The sequence below is a fragment of the Eretmochelys imbricata genome, chromosome 21 (genome assembly GCF_965152235.1).
Source record: "Eretmochelys imbricata isolate rEreImb1 chromosome 21, rEreImb1.hap1, whole genome shotgun sequence".
Lineage (NCBI taxonomy): Eukaryota > Metazoa > Chordata > Testudines > Cheloniidae > Eretmochelys > Eretmochelys imbricata.
This window is the reverse complement of record NC_135592.1, coordinates 5,156,862-5,178,510: the sequence shown is the minus strand read 5'-3', so window position 1 is coordinate 5,178,510 and position 21,649 is coordinate 5,156,862. Positions and strand designations below refer to the sequence as shown.

Sequence of the window (21,649 nt, the reverse complement as noted above, 5' to 3'; positions counted from 1 at the left end):
GGAAGCTACTAGATCGCATGCCCTGATTCTCATGGGTGACTTTAATTTTCCTGATATCTGCTGGGAGAGCAATACAGCGGTGCATAGACAATCCAGGAAGTTTTTGGAAAGCGTAGGGGACAATTTCCTGGTGCAAGTGCTAGAGGAGCCAACTGGGGGGGGCGCTTTTCTTGACCTGCTGCTCACAAACCGGGTAGAATTAGTGGGGGAAGCAAAAGTGGATGGGAATCTGGGAGGCAGTGACCATGAGTTGGTTGAGTTCAGGATCCTGACGCAGGGAAGAAGGTAAGCAGCAGGATACGGACCCTGGACTTCAGGAAAGCAGACTTCGACTCCCTCAGGGAACGGATGGCCAGGATCCCCTGGGGGACTAACATGAAGGGGAAAGGAGTCCAGGAGAGCTGGCTGTATTTCAAGGAATCCCTGTTGAGGTTACAGGGACAAACCATCCCGATGTGTCAAAAGAAGAGTAAATATGGCAGGCGACCAGCTTGGCTTAACGGTGAAATCCTAGCGGATCTTAAGCATAAAAAAGAAGCTTACAAGAAGTGGAAGGTTGGACATATGACCAGGGAAGAGTATAAAAATATTGCTCGGGCATGTAGGAATGATATCAGGAGGGCCAAATCGCACCTGGAGCTGCAGCTAGCAAGAGATGTCAAGAGTAACAAGAAGGGTTTCTTCAGGTATGTTGGCAACAAGAAGAAAGCCAAGGAAAGTGTGGGCCCCTTACTGAATGAGGGAGGCAACCTAGTGACAGAGGATGTGGAAAAAGCTAATGTACTCAATGCTTTTTTTGCCTCTGTCTTCACTAACAAGGTCAGCTCCCAGACTGCTGCACTGGGCATCACAAAATGGGGAAGAGATGGCCAGCCTTCTGTGGAGATAGAGGTGGTTAGGGACTATTTAGAAAAGCTGGACGTGCACAAGTCCATGGGGCTGGACGAGTTGCATCCGAGAGTGCTGAAGGAATTGGCGGCTGTGATTGCAGAGCCATTGGCCATTATCTTTGAAAACTCGTGGCGAACGGGGAAAGTCCCGGATGACTGGAAAAAGGCTAATGTAGTGCCAGTCTTTAAAAAAGGGAAGAAGGAGGATCCTGGGAACTACAGGCCAGTCAGCCTCACCTCAGTCCCTGGAAAAATCATGGAGCAGGTCCTCAAAGAATCAATCCTGAAGCACTTGCATGAGAGGAAAGTGATCAGGAACAGCCAGCATGGATTCACCAAGGGAAGGTCATGCCTGACTAATCTAATCGCCTTTTATGATGAGATTACTGGTTCTGTGGATGAAGGGAAAGCAGTGGATGTATTGTTTCTTGACTTTAGCAAAGCTTTTGACACGGTCTCCCACAGTATTCTTGTCAGCAAGTTAAGGAAGTATGGGCTGGATGAATGCACTATAAGGTGGGTAGAAAGCTGGCTACATTGTCGGGCTCAACGGGTAGCGATCAATGGCTCCATGTCTAGTTGGCAGCCGGTGTCAAGTGGAGTGCCCCAGGGGTCGGTCCTGGGGCCGGTTTTGTTCAATATCTTCATAAATGATCTGGAGGATGGTGTAGATTGCACTCTCAGCAAATTTGCGGATGATACTAAACTGGGAGGAGTGGTAGATACGCTGGAGGGGAGGGATAGGATACAGAAGGACCTAGACAAATTGGAGGATTGGGCCAAAAGAAATCTGATGAGGTTCAATCCGGATAAGTGCAGGGTCCTGCAGTTAGGACGGAAGAATCCAATGCACCGCTACAGACTAGGGACCGAATGGCTAGGCAGCAGTTCTGCGGAAAAGGACCTAGGGGTGACAGTGGATGAGAAGCTGGATATGAGTCAGCAGTGTGCCCTTGTTGCCAAGAAGGCCAATGGCATTTTGGGATGTATAAGTAGGGGTATAGCGAGCAGATCGAGGGACGTGATCGTTCCCCTCTATTCGACATTGGTGAGGCCTCATCTGGAGTACTGTGTCCAGTTTTGGGCCCCACACCACAAGAAGGATGTGGATAAATTGGAGAGAGTCCAGCGAAGGGCAACAAAAATGATTAGGGGTCTAGAACACATGACTTATGAGGAGAGGCTGAGGGAGCTGGGATTGTTTAGCCTGCAGAAGAGAAGAATGAGGGGGGATTTGATAGCTGCTTTCAACTACCTGAAAGGGGGTTCCAAAGAGGATGGATCTAGACTGTTTTCAGTGGTAGCTGATGACAGAACAAGGAGTAATGGTCTCAAGTTGCAGTGGGGGAGGTTTAGATTGGATATTAGGAAAAACTTTTTCACTATGAGGGTGGTGAAACACTGGAATGCGTTACCTAGGGAGGTGGTAGAATCTCCTTCCTTAGAGGTTTTTAAGGTCAGGCTTGACAAAGCCCTGGCTGGGATGATTTAACTGGGAATTGGTCCTGCTTCGAGCAGGGGGTTGGACTAGATGACCTTCTGGGGTCCCTTCCAACCCTGATATTCTATGATTCTTCCAGTTGGCACTTTTGCCAAATCAAACACTGTGTAGGAGGGCGGCTATTTGTCCATCACTGTCCCTTGCTAAATTAAATCATTCCGTTTCTGAGCATACAGAAAGATGAGGCAAGGCTTTCATTTTCCATGTCTCTGCCAAAGGTCTGCACGCTGCATAGCTAAAAGCTTTATCAAGAAGAGCTACTCTGAAAATTCATCACCACCCTTTAAAAGTCAGCCAGCCAGACTTTAAAATCTCAGCCCCTGCACTTGATTTTTTCAAAAGGATTTGGCTCCTGTTTAGGCACCAAAGCCAAGGGTCAAGTTTCCAAAAGAGCTCAGCATCTCATATATACCACTCCCATGCTGCACTCTTTTGGAAAATGCAGCCTGAAGATATTTGGTTTTGATATTTCAGTTCCTTTGCTGATGAGGGTGGGGCGAGGCCTCCTGCGTGGTGCATTGGTACCTACCCACATGCCTTGTGGCCCACTGAAAATCTATGTAGCCCCACCCAATGGCTGGCAGCGATGGCTTATCTGAGGCCCTGCTTCCATTCTGTGTATGCGACCTTATTTGGGTCAGGTGCAGTGGCTCCTGTCTGAGCTTGTCTTGACGGATCCCTTGTGAACCTTGACTGTGGTGGGCCCATGGGCGTTGCCTGTGTTGGGGGCTGGTGCAGGAGTAACGCCAATGGGAGAGAGCCCGGGGCAGGAGAGGCCAGAATTAACAGTGACCAAGTACCCAGGGGACGAAAACGTGCAAATCAGTGCTGCTGTGTTTTAAATGCACAACGGAGGAGCCGCGAAGAGCCAGCTCACGGTGCAACGTTAGCATGGCCAAGCCCTCAGGCAGTGGGGCTGGGGCAGTTGAACAGAATGTAAGGCAGCCTAGATGACTGGTGCTGGCGGAGAAGGCCTGCCATCCGAAGAGAACACAGCCAAGCACGGGAGGTGTCAGGGACCCTTTCTGAGAGGAGCTACCATAAAGCACATGCTGTTGGCTGCTGTGATCAAAGTGGGCTTTACCCACTTATAGTAGGGTAGGCTGCCTGTTGTTGGCTATGTGTGTGTTGTGCTATCCCAGCTCTGTGCAGCTAGGGGACACAGCAGACCTCGATCGAATTGCCCAATTAAACCACAGCCCCGTTTCAGTAGCAAAGGCACCTAGCCAGGTTTATTGTTGACAAAGCATGGTCCTAGCTCCCCAAATCAATGTCTACAGTTACGCTAGCACATGTATGCCTGTAACAATGGACCGGCTCAGTGAATGGCAGGACTTTAATAGGCAGCAGATTTAAAACAAACAAACGGAAGCATTTTTTTCACACAATGCACAGTCAACCTGTGGAACTCATTGCCAGAATATGTTGATTCAAAATAACTAGATAAGTTCATGGAGGATAGGTCTATCAATGGCTATGAAACAGGATGGATAGGGATGATGTCCCTAGCCTCTGTTTGCCAGAAGTTGGGAATGGGAGACAGGGTATAGATCACTCGATGATTACCCGTTGTGTTCATTCCCTCTGGGGCACCTGGCATTGGCCATTGTTGGAAGACTGGATAGTGGCCTAGATGGATCTTTGGTCTGACCCCTTACGGCCGTTCTTATGTTCTTACGACTTTCCGTTCCCTCCTCGGCCAGACAAAGACACTCCCTCTGAGACCCTTCTTTATACACCGATACAAACACATTACGTATTGCCCCTCTGACATGGTTAGTTACTACCCTTTACCTTGTACATGTTGGTTCAGTCAAACACCTCTTTCCACCAGTGTGATCCTGTCCTTATCTCTAGGAGGGGTCAACATGTTCCTTTTATCTTTGGGGAGTGCATTTGTAACTTACTTAATATGGGGGGTTCTGGTACCACCACCCTTCTGGAATGTGTTTCTGTGAGTGTCCTGTGCCTAGCACTTCTTAGGAATGTGTGTGGTTTTGCAATACCAGCCCTGTTCTTTCGGGTTCTGTGAACTTGCAAGCAGGCATGTTTTATAACAGGGCCAGATCACTTTTGCTAACTTTGCTTTATATCAGCAGGGCCTGACTACTACTTTAGTCCAGGGCTCTGATACCAGGCCTCATGTTTCAGGCTCTCCCTTTCTACTACACCTGTGATGGCCTGTCTTCCTATGCTGGGAATACAGGGCCAGATTCTCAGCTGGTGTAAATAGGCACAGCTCTAACTTCACTAGGGCAAGGCCAGTTTATATCGGCCGTGAATTTAGGCAACACTCTTTGCACTGTAGTTTCTGTCTCCTCCCAAATTCAGACTTCGGCATCTTCTTTGCACTTCCCCTCCCATTTTTCATCTTGCGTAAAAATCACAATTCTTTTGGCACTTCTCTGGACAAGTTTCACCCATCCCCATCTAAATTAAGCCATTCCATTTCTCGTCTCAGTCCAGAGACAAACGTGTAACGAACGTATGCATCTCTGCCAAATACCTGCATGCTCCAAAGCAAAAACCTTTTATCAGGAAGCAGTCAGCAAAGGAACAAAATCCAAAGTGCTGTATGGTTTTGGTATGTCAGTTCTTTTGTTGCTTTTCTGTTTTGCTGGAGGTGAGAGAGACTGTGGGTATGTCTTCACTCTACGTTAAAGCGCTGTCAGGCAGATCGGGAAGCTAAGGGCAGCTGAGCTTCTTTAGGCTGAAATCCCTGCAAAAGACTCTCTGGCCATGGCTGCTTTAAGAAAACTGCTCACCGCTGACAATGACCATGGTCTCTGAAATGGTACCAAAACCACAATTTGCCTAATTTATACTTAGTTAACTATGCTTAACACTGGTTCAGCTGCAACTACTGCTACCCCTATTGTCAGCAATGGATACACTAGGCCTCAAAGAGGGGAGAGAGAGAGAGAAGGTGGCTGTGCTGACCAGAACCAGGGCAGGGAGCTCAAGGGAATCATTTGAGCTACCAGGCTACGTGGTTTGTACATCTGGTTTGGTGGTTTTGCGTTAACTGCATAGCAGAAATGTGCCTCTATAGACCTTTGTCAGATCAGTGTCAGTTCAGATCAAACCCAACCTCGAGAGGGTGATTTCTATGTTCATACGTGCGTCTTGGGTGCACTTTCCCTAGCTGGCCCTGCAATAAATACTACCCAGTAAAACTGACTGTATTCCCTGGAAAGCAGATAAAGGTGCTGACGCACTATTAGTTTATAACCTGCAGTGGGGTTGGGCTCATTGCCGATGGCATTGAAACACAACACAAACATTAATAGACTTATCCCTGCACCTCCCCGGAAGGGAGGTACGTTGGTCTTATATCCAGGTTAGAGATTAGGAACCTGAGGCACAGAAAGATTCAGACTTACTCAAGTCCACATGGCGAGTCTGTTGGAGAACTGACAGCAGAGTGGAAAGAAACACTAATCTCCTGTCTCCCAGTCCGCTGCCTGAACCATAAAGCCATCCTTCTCCCCACGGCACTCCTGGGGTCTAGCTTGTGTCATCCTTCTCTTTGGGGAATCTGCATGTCTGTCTCCTAGGAGATAATTTGAAACATGTAACTAATTATTTAAATACCTCAAACAGTGCTTTAAATGAAGGGAAAACATTACTCCAGAGAAGAGGCTCTGAATTAGATAGGAGAGGGTACTGCTGGTAAGAATCCCATTCTTTGCCTAAAACAGGGAGTGGAAGGAGGGTTTAACTGTTAAATAGAAGGGCATGTTGTAGATAGAACTAAGGAGCACTGGCACAGCCCTGCGGGAGCTTCTGCCAGGGACAGCAGGGGATTGACGGTGCTGACAAAGCTGTGTGGGGGAAGATTGCACTGTGCCTACCTGTACTTGCCTCTGGTCAGTGCTATTCTTCCCTCCCTGTAACCAGCACTAAATTAACTAGCCAACGAAAAGTAAAAAGCCAGATGTTGCTTAAGCAGCAGGAGTGAAATTCTATCAAGCCTCTCCTGCTCTGAGTGGAAACAGCCTTTTGCCATGTTTTGCGCCAGTTGAAGCACATTTTCAAACTCTTGGTAAAAAGATACTGAAGACTTGAGTTACTTAGTACTTCTAAACTAGAGGTGCTATTTGGGTTGCCTGAAATACTCAGGAGTTGCTAAGCCTGATGTCACTTGTGGGCAACTCACTGAATGTGCAAAGACAGTTTTATATCTGAGCCTGAGCCACTAGTCTTGCAAGGTGGTTTACCTTGCGGAGAAGAAACTGATAGGAGCTGGATATATCCTTTAGTGAAGTCCTGTTTACAAAGAATGTATACCAAGTCTCTTTCCCTGAACACAGTACAAACAGAAGGATGTTTCTCATTATTGCCAAGTCTACCTCTCCAGGGAGTCCTCTGCCCAAGATGCTCTGTGTCTCAGCTCCTTCTCACCGCCCTTTCTGCTTCTAACACATACAGCTTACTAAACACAATCCCCTTCCCCTGCATTTGCAACCATTCCCAGGGGAACGCCTTAATTTTTTGAGGTTACATTTTGTTATATTTGATCTGGCCTTGCAATGTGGCCCATTGCCTTGGGTGGTAGTTTCTGTTGTTTCCAGCTACTTCACTACACAAAAGGAGCATTTAATTGTTCCTTCCATTTAGCCTGAGAAAAAGCTTTTAGTGCACGCGCACACGGTCTTTAACCAGATCTGTGATTATCTATAAATCAAAGACCCACTTGAGCACCAACACCACCTTCCAGCATGACAGCATCACCACACTGGTGAACATGCAGATCATCTCCTCCAGCAGAGTAAGTGCACCTGCTGACAAAGTGAACCCCATAGTTCTAAAAGCACCTCTTTGAAGCTGAATTTGTCTGTTATGAGGAACAAAGGTGGAGACTTGGGCCTTGTCTATACTGCCGCTTCACAGTGCTGAAACTTTCTCGCTCGGTGCTGGGAGTGGAGGACACTAAGCAGCTCCCATACGGTGCCCAGCGTCTTGCAGGACTGCGCCCTACGTCCCCCACTAAAAGACATGTCATCAAGATAGACAGACTTAAAAGGTTGTTAGTTGAGTTAACATTTCAGGAGTTCTGACCGGGTCCTGAAAAATCTCTGAAACAAAATCCCAGCTCCCTCGCTAGATGGAGTACTCACAAGGAGCATAGAAAGGCAGGTGTGCATGCTGTCACAGGTTTATCTCTGAGTGAGATGCTGCATGATTCCTTGCGCTGGCTCAGAAAGCAGAAATTACTGTTTCATAAATTCTTTCCTCTCGTCTCCATTCAAATTCCACTTTAAGTTGCTGAACTGCCCTGAAAGATCCCACCAGCCATTTAAAAGCTACCTCTCTATGCCTCCATTTCTCCATCTGTAAAATGGGGATAATGGTTCCTACCTCCTTTTTAAAGTGCTTAGCGATCTGATGTAAAATGCTATATAAAAGCTGGATATTGTGGAATTTGGAATATGTAAAGAGGGTATTTGATTAGTTACAAAGGGGCTGTTAATCTAGTCAGTTTTCTACAGTTTAAATGTTTCGACGCTTTGTAATCATTTATCTCAGTAGTAGGAAAAATAACATTTCTGGCATGTGTAACTTTGGAGTGGTATGAACTGTTAGTGTTTTCTGAGTGGTTGGGAGTAAGCCTGCAGTGAGACGCTTATAGCCTATATCGTTTAAACCACTGCAGTCCCCTATAAGTGCATCTTGGAGAGATTCAAACATGCTCCTTGTCTTCCTTTTAGAATTTGGGTCCTGCGGTCACACCCAGTGGTGTTGGAACAATTTTTATAGTGGGGGTGTTGAAAGCCATTGAACAAAACTGCAAACCCTGTATATGATGGAAACAACTTCAAGCCAGGGGGGTGCTGCCACACGCCTAGTTCCGGTGCCCCTGGTCCCACCATATCTATTTGCTGTGGTCTCATCAGATCCCACATGCTAGATAGGGTCAGGCCAATATAAATATGTGGACTGAAGACACAGGAGAAAACACTGAAGCTGCAGGAAATGTATGCTTTTAAATCATTATATGGCTTCTTTCCCTTCGCATCTGTAATGATGCAATCTCCCAATACAGCTGCAGATCTGAGTACCTGAATTCTCCTGTAGTTTTGGTTAGATACAGTATTCTTGTTGTCCTATCCTATACTGCTATGTAAGGTAGTTCACAACAGCCGCTGCCTTCCACTCTAGCGGTGTCAACGTGGTTAGAATCCTAAATGTGTTATATGGTAATGGTGTGTACATTTAATAAAATTTCTAAAGCATGTTAAGATCCTCGTGAAGAAAGGTGCTACATGTGACGAGTTTGTCTTTCTGCTATGAAGAAGAGAATGTTTGACTCTGAATTATCTTCATACCACCTTCCTTTCAAATTAAATCCTGTAATAGGATTTAACTCTACATGCTATTAGTTGATTGATTCCTTGAAGCCTTTACAATAGCAGCGGAATTCTTCCATTTGCCTAGAAATTACTGCACTGAAATTATAGCTAAAATTGTATCAGGGGATGCATTTATTCTCCATTTCCTTTTTGTTTTGTACCTGGAAGCCTTGCAGAAATACACGCATACAACTATATAGAATTTTCAGATTACCCAAACAATTATTTTTTGAATATCTTATGGTGCTGCAATTTTGTTTCCCTCTATCATATAATTTGTAATGCTCATGGCAGCTAATTCTCCCATGCTTAATAGGTCAAATAATTGGCCAGTGCTTGATCACAGGGTTTTTCTTTCAACAAGTATTTTGCCGTCTCAACTGATTTGTTTTGGCTTACGTTTTGCGATATAGTTCGTAATAGTGGTAACAGTCTGTAGTCGCTACGCTGCACTCTGTGTCTGGTGAAAATCTGACCTACAGGTATTGCTGCGTTTACTAGTGTGTGTGCTAGTTAGAGCACCTCACATCAAATTTTTCAACTAGATTTAGTTGAGATGTCCAGCTAGTGATACCACAACCAAGAAAGAAGTGTTTAAATAGTGGTTCATTCCTATGGCTGGCCCTCGGTGTTTCGTTTTCTGGTCCCCTGCAAATGGATGAGCAAAAAAAAAAGTCCAAGCAAAGAGCAAAATTAAAGCCTGTATTTGGTGCCTGCGCACAACCCAGATGTTGATTTGCATGTGCTGGAAATTGGCACCCAGGGCCACTGGCCTCCTCACCCATCCCTCGGTGTACATTGCATTACAGCGTGGTCCAAAGTTTGACTGGTAAATCTCTTTCCATTCGATGTGCGACGTTTTAGCAGAATAGTTACACTGGTAAAAGCGCGAATAGGGATGCAGTTATAGTGGCATAACTTATTCCCTTGCCCATACGAGATTTGCTCTGCTGCTGTAAGCACCTTTGCACTGAGAGAACCGAGTCTGCACTACGGGACTCAATCTAGGCTGATATAGCTAAAGTGGCACAACTTTCTAATATAGACAATCCCTCAGAGTCTGATCCTGAACACCCTCCATGCCTATGGAATTCCAGGTTCCCTAATAACACGAACTATAAATATGAAGAAAAAGTATCAACTACCCGGTGCTCAAAATGACTGATGGGTGAATGTTTTCAACCTGAAATTCTCTTTCATGAACTTGGCTGTGTTATTTTAAGGCCCGGACAGGAATGTGTGTGAGGGGAGGGAGCGGACTGCGTACATACCCTTGTGGAAAGCTGAAAGCCACTTTGGCACCTCAGTGTACATTTTCTCTTGCATGATGTAGAACAGTGGTTCTCAACCAGGGGTATGCATACGCAGAGGTCTTCCAGGCGGTACATCAACTCATCTAGAGATTTGCCTAATTTTACAACAGGCTAGATGAAAAGCACTGGCAAAGTCGGTACAAACTAAAATTTTATACAGACAATGACTTGTTTAATGTCAATAGAACACTTATTCTAATAGATTTATTTTACAATGAAGGTAAAAATGAGGAAGTCAGCAATTTTTCAGTAATAGTGTGCTGTGACACTCTTGTATTTTTATGTCTGATTTTGTAAGCCAGCAGTTAAGTGAGGTGAAACTTGGGTGTATGTAAGACCAAATCAGACTCCTGAAAGGGGTACGGTAGTCTGGAAAGGTTGAGAGCCATGAATCGAGTGGTACAAAGCAGCCTGGAATCTGGCCTAATATGTCCAGCCTTACCCATTTTCTGCCAAGAGACAGATTCTGATTATGTTTATGTTATTATGCCTCCCACTGACTTGTAGAAATAAGTGCTCTGCGTTCTGGGAAGGCATCCTGTGGTGCTTTGGTCCACTGCTAGGCTCTATGCATTTTGGGATTTTTCTCATGGCATCTTGTGGGACACCGTCCAGAAACCGCTGGCATTCTGGGTCTTGAGATAACAGCGGCAAAGTCCTATAATTCCTCTGCTCACATCCCATCATTCAGCTGTTTGGTGAGTCTGCACATGGAGTCAAAGAGCATGAAGGAGGCATAGCTGGGCACTGGGGGCCAGGCACTTGTTAATGCATAGAGGTGAATGCACATGGTGACTGAATGCACCCTGTATTCACACCCCACATGCTATTGTAATAATCTGCACAACAGATGCCTTGTAAGGTATCATTTGAGAACTAATTCTCAATAATAATTCACTGGTCAATATCACAGTAAAATATGTGTGGCATGATATGTAAAGTTATGAATTTTGCTGCCTGGCTCTCTCACGGAATCTCACGGAAGGTTGCTGATCTATTAGAGAGCACACTTGTTTTAAGTCATGCAATGTTCCGTTACAAAGTTGTTTGGCTCGCCCCACTCTGCCTGCCCAGTGTTCCTGCTGGGAAGCTGGGTCAGGGTGCGGGGGCTTGCCCCATTGCTTCAGCCTCTGCGCCCCAACCCTGCTTCCCGGGAGGAGGGCCAGGCAGGCGGAGCGGGACAAGCCCCCTGTGCCCCGACCCCGCTACACCCCTGCCTCAACCAAGCTTCACAATATCATTGGTGAGTACAGTAGTAAATTGTTTAAAATTATTTAAAACTTAGTGTATAATAATATAATCTCCTTTATCTAGTGAAAAAAAATTCCCTGGAACCTAACCCTCCATTTATATTCATTCTTAGGGGGAAGTTGAATTCGCTTAGCATCATTTCGCTGAAAGTAGCATTTTTCAGGAACATAACTGTAACGTTAAGTGAGAAGTTACAGTAGTTACAAAATACCCCCACTTTCTGTCACAGATGAAACCTTCACGTGCAGGTTCCGCAGTCAAAGCTGGCAAAAGGAAGGGGATGAAGAAAGGTCGTGTGCTTAAAGCACAGGACTAAGAGTCAGCAGCTATGTGGGTTCTGTTTTCAGCTCTGTTTTTGTCTCTCCCACAGATTCTTTGTACTGCTTCGAGTTAGTCACATAGGCCAGAATGCACAAAAGGAGTTAGGTGCCCAAGGCCCCATTGTACCTGCCTAAGTCCTGGTTTCAGCATCTCTGTGACGCCCAAAACGTTCCGCCTAACTCTCGGAAGGAGAAGGTGGTGGTGCCAGTGCCAGTGCCCCCCTTCTAACTTTCAGCTCAGTGGTCCACTCTGGTACGTACTTATACAGTCATAGAGCCAGAGACACTGTAGTTGGGTGGAGCAGTCAGCTGGGTGCTGGGAGACCCTGGCTCCAATCACTTTCCTTCTTTTTTCCCCACAGTGCAGCAGCTTCACTTGGATAGACCGAGGGAGCCCCCATCTGACTATCTCATATTCAGTGGTTACAGCACTCTGCTGAGAGACGTAGGAGACCTATGTTCAAATCCTTTCTCCCCCTGTGCCTGATGTAGGAATTGAACCTGTGTCTCCCCACATCCCAGGAGAGTGTGCTCACTATGGGGCTAAATGTTACCAGGTGGGTACAGCTAATGCCACCTCCAGCCGTTTTATATAGAGTGGGGCAGGCACCTAACTCATTCTGGTAAGAAACATAAGTTGCCTGACTCCAGAGGAGCAGTTCCCAAAGCTAGCTGCCTATCTCTGGTGGGGGCTGAAGGGCCATTTCTCCTCAGCATCTCCCATTGGCCAGCTTAGGTGGCTCCCTGCTTCTCGCACTGGCTTTGCTGGATCACAATCTAAGGCGCCTGTCTCCCTCTATTCCTTTGATAGATCCTCAGGTGCCTAACTCGGGCTTTGTGAATCACAGTGATTTTCAAGGGGCCCGAAAGTTTCTAGGTGCTCAGCATCACAATGCCTAACTCCTTTCATGCAGCCAGATTATACTCTTTCTGGGTCTCCAGTTCCTCATCTCTCAAATAGGGATAAAACCTTTGTCTCTCTCTCCGGAGCCTGTGAGGATAAATCCATTTCTGCAGGTGGAGTACGCATTATACTATTGCCTGTATCGATTCTGTAAGATGCAGTGAGGGAATAGCTGCAGGGTCAGCCCTGTAGATGTGTAGAATACCTCCTTTCTGACATACATGCCGACACAAAGGGAAACTGATAATTATGCAAAGGTTAGTGAATATACTGTATTTCATTATCTCAAATTGTTCACAGCAAAAGTGGAATCCCTTCAGAGAATAGGTGAAATGATGGATTAATGTGAATTTCTTTAAATGTAAATGTGTCTGTTTCCAAAAGTGTCTCTGGTCACTTAGTTAAAAACAGGCTTTCTCGGGGGAAATGATGTATTTCTTCTGTCTCCTCTGTGACTTGGCCACTGGTGCTATATACAGCCAGCCCTGTTAATAGGAAATATGAAAGGAACAGGTGTGTAGTAGAGGGAATATCAAGGACCTCAACATGCCCAACCCACTGCAGATTAGAAAGAGAGCATTCCTCAGCACATTAATCTGCATTCCAGTGAAGTCACCTGTTTGTTTTTCTTTTTTTTTTTTTACTGTATTGCACTTCCTGCCTCTAGAAGGACATTTACAGCATGCAAGCAAAGTCCTCACTGCAACTAATTTTCCTATTACCTGAAAAACACATGATTTATCGGTGCGTTGGTAAAGGGCTCAGTTACCTTTGAACCAGTTACTATTTTCTGGATTATACATTGCAATTATTTAATCTTCGTAGTAAGTCTGTAATAGCGACAGCAGTACCCACTGTCCAGTGAAAATCTAACTTTTGGGTCATTGTACGGCAGCACTTTCTGTTAATGCTAAGGTATTGGGTGTATGCTAGCTACAGTGCTCTTCACACACATTTTACAGCTGGATTTGGTTTAAATGGTCTCCTACCAACTTCACACTACTTAGCACCTTGCAGGATCAGATGGTACAAAAACCCTTCCCCTACAAGGTGAGGCACCGGCGTCCGCGCGGGATGAGCCAGGCCGCGCCCCGCCCGCCCGCTCATCGCTGCAGGGAAACCCACAGGAGCGCGGCCGCGCCGCCCGCCGCCTCCGACCGGGACCCGAAGCGAGCTGGAAGCGGGGCCTGCCCGCCAAGGGCCCCGGCCGGGCCCCGCGTGCCCGTGAGCGGCGGCGCCCGGCCCGCCCGGCCCCGCCCCCCGTTGGGTCGCCTGGCGGCCGGCGCCGGCGGCTGTGTCAGAGCCTGCGGTTGCGGCGCTGAGGCAGCATCGTCGTGAGTCCGCTCCGCCGCCGCCTTCGCCCCGCGACTCTTCCCGCCGCCGCCGCCGCCGCCATGGTCTCGGGTCCGCGCTGCCCGCCGGGCCTGTGGGGGCTCCTGGCGCTGCTGCTGCCGCTGCCCGGGGCTCGCGGTGAGTGTGGGCGGGGGGGCCCAGGCGGCCCCTGCCCGGGCACAGAGTCCTCCCGGTCTCTCCCCCCCTCCATCGGTGCACGGCGCCCCCGGGCCTCCCCGTCCGGCCCCTCAGCCCGGGCTGCGTCGAGCTCGGCCCGCGGGGGGAGGAGGGGGCGAGGGGGCCCGAGCCGCGCGGCAGCGACAGGTGCCCGCTGCCCCAGCCCGGCCCCTGGGGCGAGCCCCGCGCCTCTGCGAGCCTCGAGCCCCCGCGAGCGCTTCTGCCTGGGGGCTAAACTCTGTCCCGCTGGTGGGAGTGTTAAGGCCCGGGGGCGGCGGCTGGGGGTGTCTCCTGTCGGTGGTTGGAGGCGGGCGTGGGGCGGGGGGGAGAAAAAGCCCCTTCGAAGAGCGGGTAAAGGTGCTGTAGCTGGCCAGCTTCAGTAAAACGAAGTGTGGGGCATAAGACTCCTAAAGACTGTCAAATGAGCAAGTTCCCCTGTTATAGCCTTAGCTTTGTGACTGTACAGACAGAGATATAAAACCTTTGTTAAAGCTAATGTTAAAATGATGTAATACACAGGGTAAGACAAGTGTGTCTGTATATCTGGGTATAATGCTTAAATGATCCAAAAGTACAAAATTTGGTTTGAAAGTCATAAGGTACATATAGTAGACAATCTGCAGTATCCCAAATTAAGGTTAACGTACTCACATCCAGTTATTTGGGTACATCACTCCTAAAAGGTTATACTAAGAGGAGCTTGTGGAAAGCAAATATAGTAATGAGTGAAGATTGTCCCTCAGTCATTGAGAATTTAGGGTCAGTTGCCACTTAGAAAATACAATACAGTACATCAGGAAGTTTTTCAGTTACTTTCCCCACTTTGCAAAAAGAAAAGGAGTACCTGTGGCACCTTAGAGACTAACCAATTTATTCGAGTGCTCCTTTTTTTTTTTTGCGAAGACAGACTATCATGGCTGTTACTCTGAAACCTTTCCCCACTTTGCTTCTCATTAGCACTTGTCCTCATGATTATCATACAGTTTCCATGCATCACATGAGAAATATGAAAGTTACCTGTCTCAGAGATGGCTTTCCACCAGCTGTTCTCACTTGTTCTAATGCCAGACATGTTTCGTGTATTCTTCTGTAGATTGCTATCTTAGTCTCCTTTGCCTGCTTATTAAGGATCTATAATCTATCCTGAAGGATGACCCAACACTCTCACAAATCTTGGGAGACAGGCCAGTCCTTGCCTACAGACAGCCCCCCAACCTGAAGCGAATACTCACCAGCAACCACATACCACACAACAGAACCACTAACCCAGGAGCCCATCCTTGCAACAAAGCCCGTTGCCAACTGTGCCCACATATCTATTCAGGGGACACCATCACAGGGCCTAATCACGTCAGCCACACTATCAAAGGCTCGTTCACCTGCACATCTACCAATGTGATATATGCCATCATGTGCCAGCAATGCCCCTCTGCCATGTACATTGGTCAAACTGGACAGTCTCTACGTAAAAGAATAAAGGGACACAAATCAGATGTCAAGAATTATAACATTCATAAACCAGTCGGAGAACACTTCAGTCTCTCTGGTCACATGATTACAGACATGAAAGTTGCGATATTACAACAGAAAAACTTCAAAACCAGACTCCAGCGAGAGACTGTTGAATTGGAATTCATTTGCAAATTGGATACAATTAACTTAGGCTTGAACAGAGACTGGGAGTGGCTTAGTCATTATGCAAGGTAACTTGTTGTCCCGTTTCCCCCCCCTCCCCGTCCCCCTCCCCCCGACGTTCTTGTTAAACCCTGAATTTGTGCTGGAGATGGCCCACCTTGATTATCGTACACATTGTAAGGAGAGTGATCGCTTTAGATAAGCTATTACCAGCAGGAGAGTGGGGTGGGGGGAGAGAAAACCTTTTCTAGTGGTAAACACCCATTTTTTCATGGTTTGTATGTATAAGAACATCTTCTGTATTTTCCACGGTATGCATCCGACGAAATGAGCTGTAGCTCATGAAAGCTTATGCTCAAATAAATTGGTTAGTCTCTAAGGTGCCACAAGTACTCCTTTTCTTTATGCGAATACAGACTAACACTAACACAGGCTGTTACTCTGAAACCTTCTTTCATGTCACTCTGTATGGTTGCAACCCTCTCTCTAAAACCTGTGGGTTGAGCAGTGTCTTGTTTTGCACAATATACTTACCCTACGTTACTGGGTGCAGTAACGGTGATGTATACATGGTAAACTTTAATGTACTGCAGTTTTGTATCAAGCCCATTCAGTAAACTAGCTTCAAGGCTCTAACGAAAACACGTACCTCCAAATTGTCCCCAGTAAAATCATATGTGGCTTCTCAAAAACTAGTATTCTGTTACAACAGACTACTGAATATCTTTCGTAGTTAACTTTTTCCCTTCCTTGTCTGTCTCTCTTGCTAGGCACTTGTGATTCTCCTCCAAGGTTGCATTTTGCTGAGCTGCCTGGGGTCGTGAACAATTCCTATCCTGTTGGGACCAAACTGAAATACTCCTGTCGCCCAGGATACATTTTGAGCTCTGGAAAGTCTCCTTTTGTTACATGTCTTGAAAATTCAAAATGGTCAGTAGAAGCTGAGTTTTGTGAAGGTGAGTATCTTTGTTGCTTTTCCATTTCAATTGATGAGCAAGCCATCTTGACACAGTTAGGAATCTCTCTTCTGTTGGGTATCTCTCTTCTATTGGCATATGAAAAGAAGGCAACTCCCATCTTTTCCTGTGCTGTGTATTTATACCTCTCTACTGAATATTCCACTCCATGCATCTGATATAGTCAGTTTTAGCCCACAAAGGTTTATGCCCAAGTTAATTTGTTGGTCTCTAAGGTGCCACAAGGACTTCGAGTTGTTTTTGCTGATACAGATTAACACAGCTACTGCCCTGAAACCTATTACAATTAAGTAAAACGCTTTGGTGTGCTAAGTGTCTGTCCTTTTTGAAACATTGTAGTTGCTGTATCCCTGATAACGAAATATCCTGAATTCACTGTACTAAAAGTAAACCCAGTATTGAATAATGTCTCATAGAATATCAGAGTTGGAAGGGACCTGTGTTACAAACTTGGTCAAAATAGTAATTCGTAACAAAATTTAGAGAATTCTCCTCTTGGCTTCATTGCTAAGAGTACGATAAGATTTTTGCAAGTTTTCTCATCTCAAGACTATAGATGCTATATTCCATGTAACTAGTAAGGATATCTACAGTTGGATGCTAATGAAACTTAACTCTGCCTTCTTGTGCATATGTTTTAAATTATGACTGAATTTGTTGTATTGAATACTGATGAGACTTCCTTGATTAGCCTCAGACTCACCTACTCTGGCCTGCTGGCTAGAGAAAATACTTTAAATATAGGCCCTGATTCAGCAAAACACTTAGTGCATTCTTAAGTCCCACTGACTTCGGCGGGCCTTGTTTTACTGAATCGATCAGGCCTTAGTAGAGAGGTCGCAATTTTTACATGCCTTGTCTGCATTGAGAGATTTTTCCCAGTGGAGTCATAAAAAGTGCCAACGTTATCTTTGCATGGATTCAGGATATCTGTATCAAACTCCATATAGATATGGTGAATTTTTGAAACAGTTCATTTTTCGTGGGAATAAGTCTACTGCGGGAGAAAGCATCACAAATAACTCTTGTAGGGGCAGAGAAAAGCTCTTCCACTGAGCTTGACTGAGGAACATGAAGTTTTTAGCTGTCTAAAATCAGGATTCACATAGCAAGAAAACGACTAACAAATATTTACCAAACGCAAAACAAGCCTGTGGAACGTTCTGCTACAAAATGGAGGCGAAGAACGTGGCAGGATTCAAAAAAGGATGAGACACTTAGAACCTGGTCCGGCAAACACAACTGTGCTTAATATTGCTCGTGTGAATAGTCCGCTGCTTCGTAGAGTTTAATGCTAGAAGGGATTGTTACATCACAGGCGACTTACATTTCACCAAGTTATCCCTTTTCTGAGGCCAAAAACTTGTATTTGACGAAAGCATATCTTCGAGAAGGACATCCAGTCTTGATTTATAGACTTGCAGAGACTGAGAATCTGCCATTGCCTCTGGTAATTTGTTCCAGTGGTTAGTCACCCTCATATTAAACACTGCCGCCTTATTTCCATTTTGAATTTGTCTGGCTTGACTTTCCAGCTCTTGGTTCTTGTTCCGCTCTTCTCTGCTAGATTAAAGAGCCCTTTAGTAGCTGGTATCTTCTCCTTGTGAAGGTCCTCAGATGCTATAATCAGGTAGGCTCACAGTCTCTCGACAAGCTAAACAGACTGAGCTCTTTAAGTCTCTCACTATAAGGCATTTTCTCAGGCCAGTGAATAGCTTTTAGTGGCTCTTCTCTGCACCATCTGCAATTTTTCAACACCATTTTAAAAAAGGGGACACCACACCTGGGTACAGTATTCCCGTACGGGTCTCGGCAATGCTATATACAGCATTGCTATCATCTCCCTACTTCTTCTTCCCTGTTCATAGAATCCTAGAATATGAGGGTTGGAAGGGACCTCAGGAGGTCATCTAGTCCAACCCTCTGCTCAAAGCAGGACCAATCCCCAACTAAATCATCCCAGCCAGGGCTTTGTCAAGCCTGACCTTAAAAACGTCAAAGGAAGGAGGTTCCACCACCTCCCTCGGTAACGCATTCCAGTGTTTCACCACCCTCCTAGTGAAAAAGTTTTTCCTAATATCCAACCTAAACCTCCCCCACTGCAACTTGAGACCATTGCTCCTCGTTCTGTCATCTGCTACCACTGAAAACGGTCTAGATCCATCCTCTTTGGAACCCCCTTTCAGGTAGTTGAAAGCAGCTATCAAATCCCCCCTCATTCTTCTCTTCTGTAGACTAAACAATCCCAGTTCCCCCAGCCTCTCTTCCTAAGTCATGTGTTCCAGTCCCCTAATCATTTTGGTTGCCCTCCGCTGGACGTTTTCCAATTTTTCCACATCCTTCTTGTAGCGTGGGGCCCAAAACTGGACACAGTACTCCAGATGAGGCCCCACTAATGCCGAATAGAGGGGAACGATCACGTCCCTCGATCTGCTGGCAATGCCCCTACTTATACATCCCAAAATGCCATTGGCCTTCTTGGCAACAAGGGCACACTGTTGACTCATATCCAGTTTCTCGTCCACTTTAACCCCTAGGTCCTTTTCTGCAGAACTGCTGCCGAGCCATTCGGTCCCTAGTCTGTAGCGGTGCAAGGGATTCTTCAGTCCTAAGTGCAGGACTTTGCACTTGTCCTTGTTGAACCTCATCAAATTTCTTTTGGCCCAATCCTCTAATTTGTCTAGGGCCCTCTGTATCCTATCCCTACCCTCCAGCGTATCTACCTCTCCTCCCAGGTTAGTGTCATCTGCAAACTTGCTGAGGGTGCAATCCACCCCATCCTCCAGATCATTAATGAAGACATTGAACAAAACCGGCCTGAGGACCGACCCTTGGGGCACTCCACTTGATACTGGGTGCCAATTAGACATGGAGCCATTGATCGCTACCCGTTGAGCCCGACAATCTAGCCAGCTTTCTGTCCACCTTATAGTCCATTCATCCAGCCCATACTTCTTTAACTTCCTGGCAAGAATACTGTGGGAGACCGTGTCAAAAGCTTTGCCAAAGTCCAGGAACAACACGTCCACTGCTTTCCCCTCATCCACGGAGCCAGTTATCTCGTCATAGAAGGCAATTAGATTATTCAGGCATGACTTGCCCTTGGTGAATCCATGCTGACTGTTCCTGATCACTTTCCTCTCCTCTAAGTGCTTCAGAATTGATTCCTTGAGGACCTGCTCCAAGATTTTTCCAGGGACTGAGGTGAGGCTGACTGGCCTGTAGTTCCCAGGATCCTCCTCCTTCACATTTTTAAAGATGGCCACTATATTAGCCTTTTTCCAGTTGTCCGGGACCTCCCCCGATTGCCATGAGTTTTCAAAGATAATGGCCAGTGGCTCTGCAATCACATCTGTGAATACATCAAGGATTGTATTAACCCTTTTTTCTATAGGATTGCAGTGGGAGCTTCAGTTGATTGTCTGCTGTGATCTCAATCCTTTTCAGACTGGCTCCTTCCCAGAATATAGTTTCCCCGTTCTCTAGGAACAGCCTGCATTTCTTGTGCCTGGATGTATAATTTTGCGTTATACGGTACTAGAATGAATTGTGTTTGAACGGACAGAGGGAGTCCAGATTGCTTTGTAGGACTCCCCCAGTCTGTGTCACCTGCAAATTTTGTCAGGAGTGATTTTGGTTTACTTCCAGTCAACTGATTAAAATGTTGAATAACAGCAGGTCTAGGACCGATCCCTGCAGAATTCTACTAGAAACAGGTTTGTTTGATAATGATTCCCACTGATGTGACTGCTCCTGGAGATGTCAGTTAGCCAGTTCTTGTCTGCAGTGGTGTTGCAGCCGTGTCAATCCCAAGATATTAGTGAGACAAAGTGGGTGAGATAATATTTATTGGACCAACTTCTGTTGGTGAGAGAGACGAGCTTTCGAGCTTACACACCATGCTTCTTGGTCTCAGAAATGTATTCCAAACCTGAAGACTAGCTCTGTGTAGGGTCGAAAGTTTCTCACCCACAGAAGTTGGTTCAATAAAAGATATTGCCTCACCTTCTTAGCCAATTCTGGATTAGATCAAACAAGTTTATTAACTACAGAGATTTTAAGGGAATGCAGGTAATGAGGCATGAGTCCGAAAGGTGACAAGAGAGGTCAAGATAAAGCACAAGTGGTGCTCAAGTTAAAAAACGCTGTTAAATTCAAAATGAAGTTTTTCTTACCGTATGCTCTCAGCAGTCTTGCTGACCAAACTTCTTAAGTGAGGACCCCTTCTTCAGCTTAGTTGGTGCTTCCTTTGTCTCTTCTAGTGCAGTGAGTGGATGGATGGAGTGAGAGGGAGGAGGGGGTGCCTGGGAGTTTTTGTTGCTCCTTTTTTATAGTGTCAGTCCCGCCCCTGGGAAAACATTCCCAGCTGACAAAAAGTCTATCGGGAAAAGATCTTCCCTGCTGCTTTTCCTCTCTTTTTTGGAGGTTTTTTTCTTCCTGCTTGATGACTGCTTGTTGCTTAAATGCAAATTAAGCAGAGCACAGGTTCCTTTGAGACAGTCCTGTTTGCCAACTTGTGCTGTAGGTTTGCAATATGAGTTAACATTATACAGGGAAATCTTCTAACTTCAAAGACAATGTTACCATGCATTTTATCAGGGCAATATTGACCAGTAAACTATATGTTTTCAGGTTTCAGAGTAGCAGCCGTATTAGTCTGTATTCACAAAAAGAAAAGGAATACTTGAGGCACCTTAGAGACTAACAAATTTGAGCATAAATTTGTTAGTCTCTAAGGTGCCACAAGTACTCCTTTTCTTTTTATACATTTTCAGATGATGCTTCACAAGGCATGCTCGGTATAAAGATTATTACAGCAGTCTCTAGGGTTTGGACACAGGTACATTCTCTTACAGAAGGATTTCTTTTGTCCCTAACGAACTTCAAAATCTTCTCCTTATTGTCTGTAACCATGCCACTTGTGAGACTCTCACTGATGTCTTTAGTGCCCCATATAAATTTTTACATTTCGTAACTTACGCCATCTATCCTTTTT

At 46.0% G+C, this 21,649-nt stretch overlaps 1 protein-coding gene across 1 annotated transcript in view; it reads left to right on the top strand.

Moving 5' to 3' along the window:
• The first annotated feature begins 13,923 nt into the window (after positions 1–13,923).
• Positions 13,924–21,649, top strand: part of LOC144278295 (complement receptor type 2-like) — a 37,046-nt gene continuing 29,320 nt past the window's right edge. The window contains exons 1-2 of the mRNA XM_077839564.1: positions 13,924–14,002; positions 16,447–16,632. Of these exons, the coding sequence (XP_077695690.1) occupies positions 13,927–14,002; positions 16,447–16,632 (262 nt within the window). The 5' untranslated portion in view covers positions 13,924–13,926. The remainder of the gene's footprint in view (positions 14,003–16,446; positions 16,633–21,649) is intronic.